Source organism: Cyclopterus lumpus, chromosome 18, assembly GCF_009769545.1.
Source record: "Cyclopterus lumpus isolate fCycLum1 chromosome 18, fCycLum1.pri, whole genome shotgun sequence".
Classification (NCBI taxonomy): Eukaryota; Metazoa; Chordata; class Actinopteri; order Perciformes; family Cyclopteridae; genus Cyclopterus; species Cyclopterus lumpus.
In genome coordinates, this window is record NC_046983.1 from 14,663,796 (window position 1) to 14,677,775 (window position 13,980).

The following is a 13,980-nucleotide window of genomic DNA, read 5'->3' on the forward strand; positions in this document are numbered from 1 at the left end:
GCCCTTTCATGTTCATAATGTACATTTCTTGTAAGCTCTGCTCGAGTGTGTACGGTAGATGGGCTTCCGCAAAGATGGATTCAAATATATTTACAACACAGCCAAATGTAGTATTTTACATAACCAAGTAAAAACTAAATACAACTACGTTGGAGGTTTAAGCGGAAACTATAAGTTTCCTTTGAACAAATACATTTATTTTAAAAGACACTGAAATGAGCTGAAAATTAAAATTCCCTGTGGACAAGGAAGTTTATTCTGAAGAGACACTATGATATGAGCTGGAAGAGATTGTCGCACAAAGAATTTATGACTACAAAATAATGAAATGAATCGTTGACAAAGATCACAGATAAACTGCAGATGTGCCAGGGTGTGCAGATGTGCCAGGGTGTATTGGCAAACGAACATGAATATGATGAGGTATCAATAAGGCAGACACTGAACAATGTAAAAAAAAAAAAAGAAAAGACATTTATTTACAATTAGATATTTCGCAGAGTGACTGTAAAAGATTGTCATACCAAAACACGGTTCAGTCGTCTCTAACTTGAATTGTACAACAAGTGTGACACGGTGAGCATAAAATACATGCACATATCTATACACTCTGTTCCCGTCACCAAAATAGATCTGATTACAAAAGATAGTGCTTAATATAAACATCTGTGGAGTTCGGTTTCACCAGCTCACTCACTAGTCGCTTTTCACAAGTTCTGAAATATTCCTCCTCCGTGTGCTGTGTATTAAAATAACGGAGCTGCTAAAGCTTAGCAAAAATAGACTCTGCAGTGTCTCTCGCTGTCGCCGTCTGAATATTAAAAACAGGTTTTCCATTTTCAACCGCAAATACTGATGTGTTGTTGCTGGCTGAGGACGGGGTTCAGGGGGAAATACAGACGTTTCTTTTCGTTCTCTTTTTACAGCAGTAAAGGCCAAACTAGTGTTTCCCTAACCCCCGATTGTGTCTGAGGTGAAGCCGGTGACAGGAAACTGAAACGCTCAAGACCCGACACAAGAAGAAAAAGAAAAGTGTTTGGGATGTTGGCCAATAATATGTGGAGAGTTTGTGTGTTGGAGCAGTGCATGAGCACACAGAGTTAGAAAGAAAATAAAAAGGGGAGAACTTCGACCTGTGCCCCGCTTACAGAAATAAATATATAGATATTTGGATTAGCTGATTGGGGGGGTAGCTTAGACAAAGGACTTTAACAGGAAAGGAAAAGCTGGCAACATGCGATTCAATCTAGAAAGTCTTCAGATTCTGGAGGAGCACTATGAAAATACTATCCGAGACATCAGAGGAACCCTATCAGTCACAACAGGACCACCAACAAGCATGGCAGGTGGCCAACAAAAGGGATGAATAAAAGAAATCAGCCACATGAACAACGACACATGAAGAGCTGCAGACGATATATATAAAATTGGAATAAGAGTCACCGGACATAAACAACTCCCCAGAAACAGGGGCTTCCCTCCAACCGGAAATCTCCATGACCCCGGAAGTAACCGACCAACGGCGACTCACGGCCAGGACAAAGATCCCACAACCAAAGGACCCCACAGACCAATCAATAGACAGAATCCCTCCCCATCAGAGGACATAGGCGATTTTCACCTAAACCAGTCTACACACCAAGAACCATTCAATAACTAAACATGGGTACCCCAACATGACAGGGTCCACACAACATCCATTGGAAATAAGATTAAAAAATTATATATCCACACCCAGTTCCCAACCAAGAACCCCCATCTGAGAGATACAGACCCTCCCATAACAGAGACCCTAGACCATAACCACTCCAGTACACACCGGGAACCATACCGTAACCGTCCCCATAATCAACCCTCGACAATGCAAGTAGCCCCACGATCCAGATCAACACCACCTCCTCAGCCACCACGTGTTTGCTATTAAATGGCGCCCACCAGTGGTAGCATCGAAAAGGACATGGTGTGCCGACACCCACAGAAAGACAACAGTAACATCTGTCCCCTGCACACACGGGTAGTTTCATGACACATTAACACACACAGCATCGCAGCGTCATCGAGTACGCCAACATGCACAAAATATTCTGTTTTTTTGCCCTTATTCTGAACAAAGACGATATTCCTGCCAAGAATAAGGACTGCCTGCTTACTTTGGCAAATAAAAGGACTGGCAAGTAATAAAGCCTTGGTCTTTGTTGACATCTGACAACAATTCATGAATAAAACAATTTGTATAGAGCCAACTAAGATTTCTGAACCACTAACGTAGAACCCTCATTGAAAATGTATATTCTACTGATATTCCTAATAGAAATTTACATACAAGGCACCATGACGTACGTCCTTAAATAATACTTCAGTTTAAAAGCAGGTGTGTTTCTACGTCCGGGCTTTTTGGCACACAGCCTTAAACAGGCGAGTAGCAATCTGCCGTAAAAAAATAAATTTAGACGCATTCGGAATGCAACGTGTCCAAAGATATTAAATATTGGCATATCCCTCGTCTTAAAATCAGAAAGATACATACACCTTATTTCATAAAATGCTGCAACAATGACCTGCATCACATCTGGAATAATAGTGGAACATTAGTGTGCATGTAAACGTAGTCGCTACCGCCAGGAACCAGAGGCCAAAATCTGAAGCAAATTCTCAATAAAGAAAAATATGCTACGATTCATCTTAAATGCATTGAGAAATCTACACATCGCGGCTTTAAACAAGCGTTATCATTTCAATATAGTCCAATTTAATGTAAAAAAAACACAAAGAAGAACAGGAAACCGTCAAGTCACAAACTGGTTCAGCCAGCACCTCAAGATGATCCATTCGTACGTGAATGAAGTTTCATCTTGGGGCGAAGCTGTTCTTCCATTGTTGCACAGCTCATTTGTAAAGTTGAGAAAAGGAGTCCAGCACAATGTGGGAGGCAGAACAAGGGTTTGGGAACCGGATCGAGCAGCAGTGAGATTCTCCCCACAGGGTTCCTCCTCTCTGCATCGATCTCCTCTACATAATTGTGTTGAAGCTGCAGTGAAAATAAGTTAGAGCGGATTGGTTTCCCCAATGACGGATGACTGATGTCAGACAGGCCGATAAACGCAGAGTTCCCCTCAGCAGCCGCCTCAGGCGCCCTCTGCTGGCAGCTACAGGGAGGTTCAACTCACGTCACAATAGTTTTCTACATGCCAATAAATGACCTGCCAGGAATAAGTAACATACATATGAGAATATGACAGTCTACCGCTTTACTCTGTCACATGAAATGGGTCCAATATTGAGGATGTATTGCTGAAGACCCAAAGCAGCCCACTTCTTCTTCTTCTTCACAGTATCAGCACTCGCTCTCAGAAGCAGGGAGCAGCATACACACTTCTCACCAGTGGAGCGAGAGGTCAGCGAGTCAGATGAGGAATCATCTTCTAGTTTGACACCTTAATCAAATAACATTCATATATCAAAAAACAGGAAGAAAACAAAACCCAGTGATGCGACCTTGATGTCCCACATAGAGGACGAGAATATTACCGACCGCAGTCGTCTAGAGGTCTAGTGCACAATAACAGTCCCCAACAAAACTTTTTCTTTCTTAAATCTCGTTTTTTGGTTTTGTTTTGCCGGTTATGACATCTTATGACGAGCTATTGCTGAGTTATGGTGAAGCAGAATTATTTATTTTTTCAGCCTGGACTGTAAGTAACCATATTGGCTACGCTAAGGTTATTTTTATACACGTATAATAATTATACGTGTATAAAAATGACTCAATCCAGTCTGTTATTGTCTGACCACGTCTCGCTCGAAGAAGTCTTCTTCGCATATCTCGCCAGCTAAATATTCAGCTGTGACATTAAAAAACATTTTAGATAACAGTCTGACAACTGTCACTCACGTTTCTGACGTTGTCTTCCGGCAACAAGTCGCCTCACGAGATTTCCGAATGAGACTTCTTCGAGCGAAGGATTACATTACAGCCCGTTTAGTGGCGGCTGCGTTCTCCTTCAAAACTGAACCAATTGTAGGACCTCACAGGAAAAGATCTTTAAATATTTGACAACTAATAATCTCAAAGACCAAAACATACTCTGTGATGACACAAACGTTTCGGGCTACACAAACTCAAATTTGGGAGCTGCAGTGTCAGAAAATATGTTGCATAAAAATCCCAAAGCTGGAGATTACACTATGCACATGGTCCCTGCGGTCCTTCAAGGACACCAGCAGACCCAAGCAGCACCCAGACTGGGAAAGGCCGTCTTTTACGTCCTTAAAAACAAACTAACACGCAGTATGTTTCAGCAATAATGAACAACGACCCCCTTTTAAAACATACCAATACCCAGATAACCAGCCATGAAACATACAGAAGGTAGATAGAGAGATAGATATATATAAAACTTAATACATTGTATAAAACACTGACCGCGTCCAGCAGAACGTTCCTCGACATCAGCAGAGTCGTGGTGTCCGACTTCACGCAGAGAAGAAATCCAGAAGAAATGTCGCAGTTAAAAACAACGTTGTAGGTGATGGTGCACATTTCAACATCCCCACCAAAGTGTCCCACTACAGCCGGGGGTTTGTGAGCCTCCATGGACCACAATGCACTGCAGCCATAAGAAAAAGGGATTTCTCCAACAACCCACTTCAATGATTTCCATGCGTCACTCCAGAGATGCTCAAAGGCAACAAAGAATCATTCTAGCCTATAAGAACACAATAGAAACCTTAACCCGCTTCTTTGAGATTCAGCTGAACCCAACTAGTCCCGCCTCTTACCGTCACAAACCTGAACCCAAGCCTCTCGCAACTAAATGAGCCCAACCCGACCCGAAACCCCAATGAGACCTGGAGCAGAACACTACAGCTCAGGTCTTATTTGTATAGATTTAGCCATCGTTTCGATTGGATGAGAGGAGTGGACATGGATGTTTATCCAGATTACCTAATGCACTTTGTTGGAGGGCAATCTAAAAGAGAGCACACCTGAAATGTGCCCGAGTACCAGAGCCCACCCAACAATGGTTTCTTTTGGCCAAGATGTTACCATTTAAAAAGTGATGTCTTGGTCAATGTTTGACATTCAGCGTTGAGCATGTATCCTGTCAGTGTGACGGGCATTCTTAAAGACGTGACCATTGGATTAATCAATTAATGAAAAACACAATCAGCTGTTGCAGCCCTGATGCAATACAGCGGTTTAAAGTTGAAACTGTCCAAATGGACTTCTTTGTGACAGATCTCTGCTTATTGTATACTTACTGATAGACGCGGATGCTCACATTACAGAAATAAACTAAAACTATCCTTTAAAAAAAAGGTGGAGTTAGACAGAGTGGAACATGAGTACACCAACAAGGTACGTTCTCAAACTGAGAGCTTCATAGACCGCAGAACGCGGCAACTTAGTCCAAATGGCTGTTAGCGCTGTCGGCCCAAACTGGACTTCACCTGAACTCTTAAACTTGGCATAAAGAAGAAGAAAAACATGACAAGACAATAGCAGAGAAGTGGGAGGGGGTGAGGGTGGGTCAGGAGCGGCAGAGAGAGCTGGGGGAGGGGGTGAGGGTGCACACTGGTGTGGGGAGGCCGTAGTAGGAGGGGTCGGTGAAGGGGAAGAGGAAGAGCAGGAAGAGGAGGACCCCCATCAGGTAGGAGGAGAGGACGCCGACGCGGTGGGGGTGCTCCATCGCCGTGCTGACGGCTGGGAAACCCATGTAGTTACAGAAGGAGTGGCAGAGCACTGGACCTATCAGGTGACCTGCAACACACAAGAGAAGACACCATTGCTGGAGACAGACCAGTACACAGCGGGCGGGATGTAAGAGGACGTGGAAACATTTGGTACCAGGCGTTCGGTAGTAGACCTTTTTGGCTCTGGATAAAAGGTAGTGCTGGGGTGATTTGTCGCAACTATTTTATTTAAATACATCAATTCGCACAATATTAAAAAGGCGTTGCTGCTGGTCGTAGCCACTTAATAGATTTTTTTTTCTTAAAATCGCCTAAAAGTAATTTCTGCACCGCTGTTATGGCGACGTCACATTGCACCATGCATCATCTAATGTTTTAATTTCTGATTACTTTATCGGCCATGAATGAGTGAGAAAATGTCTTTCACCAACCTAACAGACTGTTGTTACTGTCTGTATATTGTTTATCTTACTCCCACTGATGCAACAATACATTTGGTTATCTTCTCTGATATTACTCCAGAGTCATAACCTTTTGAAGTCAAGTACTTCAGTAAAAACAGTCCTGTTCAGGGAAAGCGTTGCTACATACAGATTAAATTAATCTGTGTCACAACAATGCTCTAGAATTTGAGGTCCAGTATTTTTAGGGGGTGAGTCTATAATCGTGTTACATTTGTTTGTTTTGAAGATAAATTAATAAAATGTTGACATAATAAAAACAGACAATTTGGGTAAATGCGTTTGTTATATCAATCATGAATTTTAAAAAAAATTAGAAATGAAAGATTTTCTTCCCAAGTAAGGACTAATTGTTTTGTTTGTGATTTGATTTATTTTTTGGTGTGAAAATTATCAAATTTAAGAATCGGCATATCGCCGTCCAAACGTTATCAGCAGGTCAACAAAAACGACGTGTGACACAAGATGTCACTGAAAGCACCTCACCTGTTCGGATGAAGAGGAAGGCAGTGTAGGCCCCAAACACCGCGGTGTAGGAGAACTGGAACACTGAGGACCAGACAAACAGGGTCATCATCACATGATATATGTGAGAGTGGGATCGGCCACAATGCAAAGGAAAACCTCCAACACGGCGCTAACCTGCGGAGAGGAAGATCCCAGACAGCGTCCCCTGTCTGAACCTCAGCAGCTCGATCACGTGGTGGAAGTGAGCTGGAGGAGAGACGGTGGTGTTAGAGACATCAGGCGACCGATCAGCTGCTTTACGTAGATTCAAAACAGGAATGTTACTTTTAGACATGAAACCAGACCAAAGGCCTGATGGCAGCAGAATAATAAAGGGCAGCAGAATAATATGCGAACGCAGCATTATGTTGTTTCTTTTATGGGATGATTGCATTGGCATCCGTTGGTCTGGCCGGATTTCCATGATCAACTCATTGGAGTTATTGTTTGTGTCTACCGGAACAATTTCAATACAATTTTGAGTCTCCACAAACTCCAGAGAAAAATATCAGTCTCTGTTGCTCACCAACTGGTCTCCATTTGGAGTATCCTTTTGTATTACGCATCATAATACATTTTCTATATACACAAATATTGATCATGACTCTTCCGAGACTGCACTGACCTTTCCATATTCAAATCACAAATCAAAACCCACCTGTTCAGAATTGCTTTTAATGTGTGCTCTATGTTCTTATTTACTGTAATTTTAGTTAATTTTATTGTATAGCTTTTAGTATGTTTTAAATGTGTTATGTAACATGTCTTTGAGTACCTTGAAAAGAGCTATATCAATTAAATGCATTATTATTATCAAATCAACACAGAACTACATTTTAAGTGCAGATTTGTTTAAAAGCTCAACACGACATTAAGACATTCACTATATGCAGACCTGCGTGGTGACAAGATACAGAACAGAAAATCTGGAAATTTGAGGGATCATAATACACAAATGAAGCTTTGATCCTTTTAAAAATCAGAATACAACGAGAAAATAACGTCTCGTTTTGATGATCAAATACATTTTATTGCATTGCTAGATAGCTTGTGAATTTCCTCCTAGGGACAAATGACACCTCAGTGTTTCAATAATCAGAATTTTGATATTAACCATTTAATTAAATGGCATAATGTTGATCTGAATCGGCAAAGTAACTAAAGCTGGAAGAAGTAGGGTCAAATGTTTCCCACTGAGATGTAGATGGAGACTAAAGCTGCAAAAACACTGGCAAAACCCTCGCTTTTCCATCCCATAAACTAGACGTACGTCTACTACTCGTTCACTTGAGCACGAGCAACGCTGCGAGTCTCGTGAATCCGACGCCGGCAGAACTCACCCACTCCAAAGAAGAGCGGGCAGGTGAAGATGGCGGCGAGAGGACCGGCACACGGCACCAACATGGGCAGCATGCAGGCCCTGAACACCAGCTCCTCAGTCAGCGGCGCCACCACCTGATTCCTCAGCCAGCGCATGTCGCTGAGGCACAGCATCCAGAACCACGGGTCTGCAGGAAGACAGGCACAGAGGAGGGGCTTTAGAGACCACTGGGGGCTTGTACGGAGACATTTGTGTCATCAGCCAAAAAGAAAGAAAGAGAACGCAATCCAGCATGTTGCCGGTCTCACCCAAGGCCACCCGGATCCCATCCATGAAGCTCCAGGGACAGTCCATAGCTAATTGCATAAGGGGGCCCAGAAACAGGACCTGCAGCACGGGGCGACACACAAGAAAGGCTCTCAGGATTTGACCGTTATCACTACTTACGAGAAGAAACGGCCGTTGGTTTTGTTAAAAGATGCAGACTCAGTATTTGCTGTGTGTGTTTAAGTCGTTAAAGCGATGTAACAAGAACTGTGTGCAAAAACAAAAGTGCAGTCATTTTGTGTAACGCAGCAGGGCATTTTTATTTCAACTCTCGTCCCAAATTAAAACAGAAAACATAACGTGAAAGTGGTGGTTAAATTCTGACTCGTGACTGATCATAGGAGATGTGTTTCTTACCATGGTGAGCATCAGAGGAAGGAGGATTGCCGGAATGAGGCCTTCAAATCGGATCCCCATGAGAGCCAGTAACGATGGGCCAGTCTGACACACAAAAACACCAGACGGCAACATGACTAAACAGCACGTATAATAACTAATTAATCCGTTAAATCCTCAGGTGTTATGGTCAGTGGTTTCTGAGACCTGGACTCACCCTGACGTCGGTGAATTCCCTCCATGCAAACACGAAGAGAGGCGACAGGCCCGAAACGATGAGCACACTGGTGAAGCGTCTCTTTATCACGGTGGGGTGATCCCTGAGAAAGACCGGAAGAGACCGGAACCACGCATCACATCATAAGAGACCATGCTGAGAAATAAAAACTCCAGTTCTTTTTAATCTACATACTGAAGATCTGTCCGAGAAACTGAAAGCCAACGATGATGATATTTCTAGACAATGTCGTAGGATGTACGCACACGCAAACCCTCTCTCACAGGGATTTATTGTGAGTGTGTGTGTGTCCAGATGGAGTGAAGATGGTCTGTGACTAGAACATTGTGTACACAAATATATACACTGCACACAAAACAAGCTTATAGAGACTTCAAGTAGCTTATAATGCTGCTATGAGAATATCATTGGAAATTATTCCAAACCATTTTAAGAAATCTGATGTATGAATGCATTTGCCATCTTAATGACTCTGAAAATGAAATCCTCTTGGTTGGGTCAACACAAGGTTGAGTACTGCAGGCTCCCAGTCATTATGGGCCCATGGACTTCTTATTATTGGCTGTTGAATGTAATTGTATTCCATTTCTTGTTCCATCTCATCTCGACCCTGAGTCTGAATTAAAAGTTGGATTGACTGACTGATTGCTGTAAAAAGGTTTGTGACGTTGCTTTAGAAGTGAGCCATTTGATCCAACATGTCTAGTCCGAATGAACCCCGGAGCAGAGAGCGATGCGGCCCCAGAGAGGGTCTGCGTCCCCCCGCTGTGTGTGTGTGGTGGGGGTGGTGGGGGGGGGGGGGTCACTCACCTCGGCAAGTCACTCCTCCACACGTACAAGCTCCCGACATAAGAGCACGCCAGCAGCAGACAGGACAGCACCGACACCCAGCACAAGCCGTCCGGCGGTACGAAGTCGCCATTGCTGCGTTTCGTCCCGTCTGTCAGCAGACTGAGCGACAGATCCTCCTCCTCCGCCATGACGACTGCCGGTTGAGGCTGAAGCAAACGACTCCTCGGCACCGGGGCGGTCGGTGGACCATCTAACGAGATGAAACAGCCACCGGCCTGAGGCGTGGAGGTGTCAATACTCTCCCCTCCGAGGCGTGAGCTAATGTAGCTAGCTGGAGGGCGCTTTATGACGACGTCATCATATGTTGCTTTTTTCTACTTCTTCTTCGTCTTCTTCTTCTTCTTCTTCTTCGAGTTATTTTTTGCGGCTGGCTACTGTATCATTACTGCCACCTTGTGTCGTGAAGTGAGTTCTTCACTGGTATTTCCTTTGTTTCAGTTAGTTTTATATAATCAAAAAACAAGCTTTACGTTACCTTTACCTTTACGTTACAACCTTTACGTTACAACCTTCACGTTACAACCTTCACGTTACAACCTCTACGTTACAACCTTTACGTTACCTTTACGCTACCTTTACGCTACCTTTACGTTACCTTTACGCTACCTTTACGCTACCTTTACGTTACAACCTTTACGTTACAACCTTCACGTTACAACCTTCACGTTACTACCTTTACGTTACTACCTTTACGTTACTACCTTTACGTTACTACCTTTACGTTACTACCTTTACGTTACAACCTTTACGTTACAACCTTTACGTTACAACCTCTACGTTACAACCTTTACGTTACCTTTACGCTACCTTTACGTTACCTTTACGCTACCTTTACGCTACCTTTACGTTACAACCTTTACGTTACAACCTTCACGTTACAACCTTCACGTTACTACCTTTACGTTACTACCTTTACGTTACTACCTTTACGTTACAACCTTTACGTTACAACCTTTACGTTACAACCTCTACGTTACAACCTTTACGTTACCTTTACGCTACCTTTACGCTACCTTTACGCTACCTTTACGCTACCTTTACGTTACCTTTACGCTACCTTTACGTTACAACCTTTACGTTACAACCTTTACGTTACAACCTTCACGTTACAACCTTCACGTTACTACCTTTACGTTACTACCTTTACGTTACTACCTTCACGTTACAACCTTCACGTTACTACCTTCACGTTACTACCTTTACGTTACTACCTTTACGTTACTACCTTTACGTTACTACCTTTACGCTACAACCTTCACGTTACAACCTTCACGTTGCAACCTTCACGTTGCAACCTTTACGTTACAACCTTCACGTTACAACCTTTATGTTACAACCTTCACGTTACAACCTTCACGTTACAACCTTTACTTTACAACCTTAACGTTACAACCTTCACGTTACAACCTTCACGTTACAACCTTCACGTTGCAACCTTTACGTTACAACCTTTGCGTTACCTTTACGCTACCTTTACGTTACAACCTTTACGTTACCTTTACGCTACCTTTACGTTACCTTTATGTTACCTTTACGTTACCTTTCTGTACTACCTTTACGTTACTGCCTTTACGTTACTACCTTTACGTTACCTTTATGCTACCTTTACGTTACAACCTTTACGTTACCTTCACCCCGATTGACAAGTTTTACATTCCAGACTATGAAGGGCTCAATATGAATGACAATTTAAGGAATATGTATCCACACATAAATCTGCCACGCTGCATCCAATTGGTAAATGGGAGGTAAACCCTCTTTTTTTCCATAAGCATTTTCTGATTTCTTTGAAAACTGCACACTTTATTACTTTTCTTTCATTCATCACTTATCTGTGGTCTGATTTTGTAGGTATTTCTTATGTTTTGTTTCGTTCGAACTAGAGGGGCCTCCTGTAATTAGTGTTTTGATGGATAATGAATTGAACCATAATTATAGAACAATAATCACATTTAATATAAATCATCCTCAACCTCTGTTCTCAACATATCTTTGTGAACTTTAACAAACTTTCTCACAAATAAAACAGTTAAAGTTCCCGTAAGTTAACAACGTAGACCCTTTGTCACGGAAGACCTTTGGACATGTCAAGGTCAGAAAAGCAGGTTTGAAATGCAATCGGCTGCATTCCATTTAGGTTGGGCTGCACGGTGGTGTAGTGGCTAGCACTGTCGCCTCACAGCAAGAGGGCCGCGGGTTCAATTCCCGGTCGGAGCGGTCCTTCTGTGTGGAGTTTGCATGTTCTCCCCGTGGCAGCGTGGGTTCTCTCCGGGCTCTCCGGCTTCCTCCCACAGTCCAAAGACATGCTGCAGGTTAATTCATCTCTAAATTGCCCATAGGTGTGAATGTGAGAGTGAATGGTTGTATGTCCCTATATGTGCCCTCGATGGACTGGCGGCCTGTCCTATGTCAGCTGGGATAGGCTCCAGCGCCCCGCGACCCTAATGAGGATAAGCGGTATTGAAAATGGATGGATGGATGGTCCTGGTGTTGTTCCCTCTCATGTTTACTGGGACTCTTGAATGTTGTGGTTTTTAATGCCTAATGTGGCCAAGACCAGAGAGATGGTGGTGAACTTCAGGAGGAAGACGATGGCTCCATAACCGCTGAGAGTTCTGGGAGAGAATGTGGACATGGTGGAGGAGGATGTGGACATGGAGGAGGAGGATGTGGACATGGTGGAGGAGGATGTGGACATGGTGGAGGAGGAGGATGTGGACATGGTGGAGGAGGAGGATGTGGACATGGTGGATGAGTATGTGGACATGGAGGAGGAGGATGTGGACATGAAGGAGGAGGATGTGGACATGGTGGAGGAGGATGTGGACATGGTGATGTGGACATGGTGGAGGATGTGGACATGGTGGAGGAGGATGTGGATATGGTGGAGGAGGATGTGGACATGGTGGAGGAGGATGTGGACATGGTGGAGGAAGAGGATGTGGACATGGAGGAGGAGGATGTGGACATGGAGGAGGAGGATGTGGACATGATGGAGGAGGAGGATGTGGACATGGTGGATGAGTATGTGGACATGGAGGAGGAGGATGTGGACATGGTGGAGGGGGAGGGGGAGGATGTGGACATGAAGGAGGAGTATGTGGACATGGTGGAGGAGTATGTGAACATGGTGGAGGAGGATGTGGACATGGAGGAGGAGTATGTGGACATGAAGGAGGAGTATGTGGACATGGTGGAGGAGTATGTGGACATGAAGGAGGAGTATGTGGACATGGTGGAGGAGGATGTGGGCCTGTCTACCTGTTCTACCAGTCTGTTGGACCAGTGCTCTGGGATGTTGGAGATGTTCTACCAGTCTGTTGGACCAGTGCTCTGAGATGTTGGAGATGTTCTACCAGTCTGTTGTGGCCAGTGCTCTATACTACTCCATAGTCTGCTGGGGAAGCAGCATTGGAGCCGGAGACACCAACCGACTCACTAAACTGGTGAGGAAGGCTGGCTCCATCATTGGCTGCAAACAGGACTATAAGGAACAGGTGGTGGAGAGGAGGACACTGAAGAAAGTATTGTCCATATTGGAGAACCCGGACCACCCTCTCCACCACCTACTGCAGGGACAGCGGAGAACATTCTCTAACAGACTGTTTTAGCGCCACTTCACAAGGACAGATACAAGAGAACATTCCTGATACAGGAGAACATTCCTGATACAGCAGAACATTCATGATACAGGAGAACATTCCTGATAGGAGAACATTCCTGATACAGGAGAACATTCTGCTACAGGAGAACATTCCTGATAGGAGAACATTCCTGATACAGGAGAACATTCTGCTACAGGAGAACATTCCTGATACAGGAGAACATTCTGCTACAGGAGAACAGTCCTGATACAGGAGAACATTCCTTATAGGAGAATATTCCTGATACAGGAGAACATTCTGCTACAGGAAAACATTCATGATACAGGAGAACATTTCTGATACAGAACATTCTTCTACAGGAGAACATTCCTGCTACAGGAGAACATTCTGATACAGATGAACATTCCTGATTCAGGAGAACATTCCTGCTACAAGAGAACATTCCTGATACAGGAGAACATTCCTGATACAGTAGAACATTCCTAATACAGAACATTCCTGCTACAAGAGAACATTCCTGATACAGGAGAACATTCCTGATACAGTAGAACATTCCTAATACAGAACATTCCTGCTACAGGAGAACATTCCTGCCCACTGCAATAAGACTGTATATTAAATCACCTGTGGCCAGATTCT

General features: G+C 43.7%; 1 protein-coding gene across 1 annotated transcript; it reads right to left on the minus strand.

Annotated features, from left to right (window-relative positions):
• Positions 1–2,726: 2,726 nt before the first annotated feature.
• Positions 2,727–10,074, minus strand: rce1a (Ras converting CAAX endopeptidase 1a). Its single transcript, XM_034557061.1, has 8 exons — positions 9,695–10,074; positions 8,864–8,966; positions 8,668–8,751; positions 8,292–8,370; positions 8,003–8,170; positions 6,798–6,869; positions 6,642–6,704; positions 2,727–5,761 (listed from the first exon to the last, which is right to left on the minus strand). The coding sequence occupies exons 1-8, from the start codon at positions 9,862–9,864 to the stop codon at positions 5,532–5,534; spliced, it is 969 nt and encodes a 322-aa protein (XP_034412952.1). The 5' UTR covers positions 9,865–10,074; the 3' UTR covers positions 2,727–5,531.
• Positions 10,075–13,980: the final 3,906 nt, after the last annotated feature.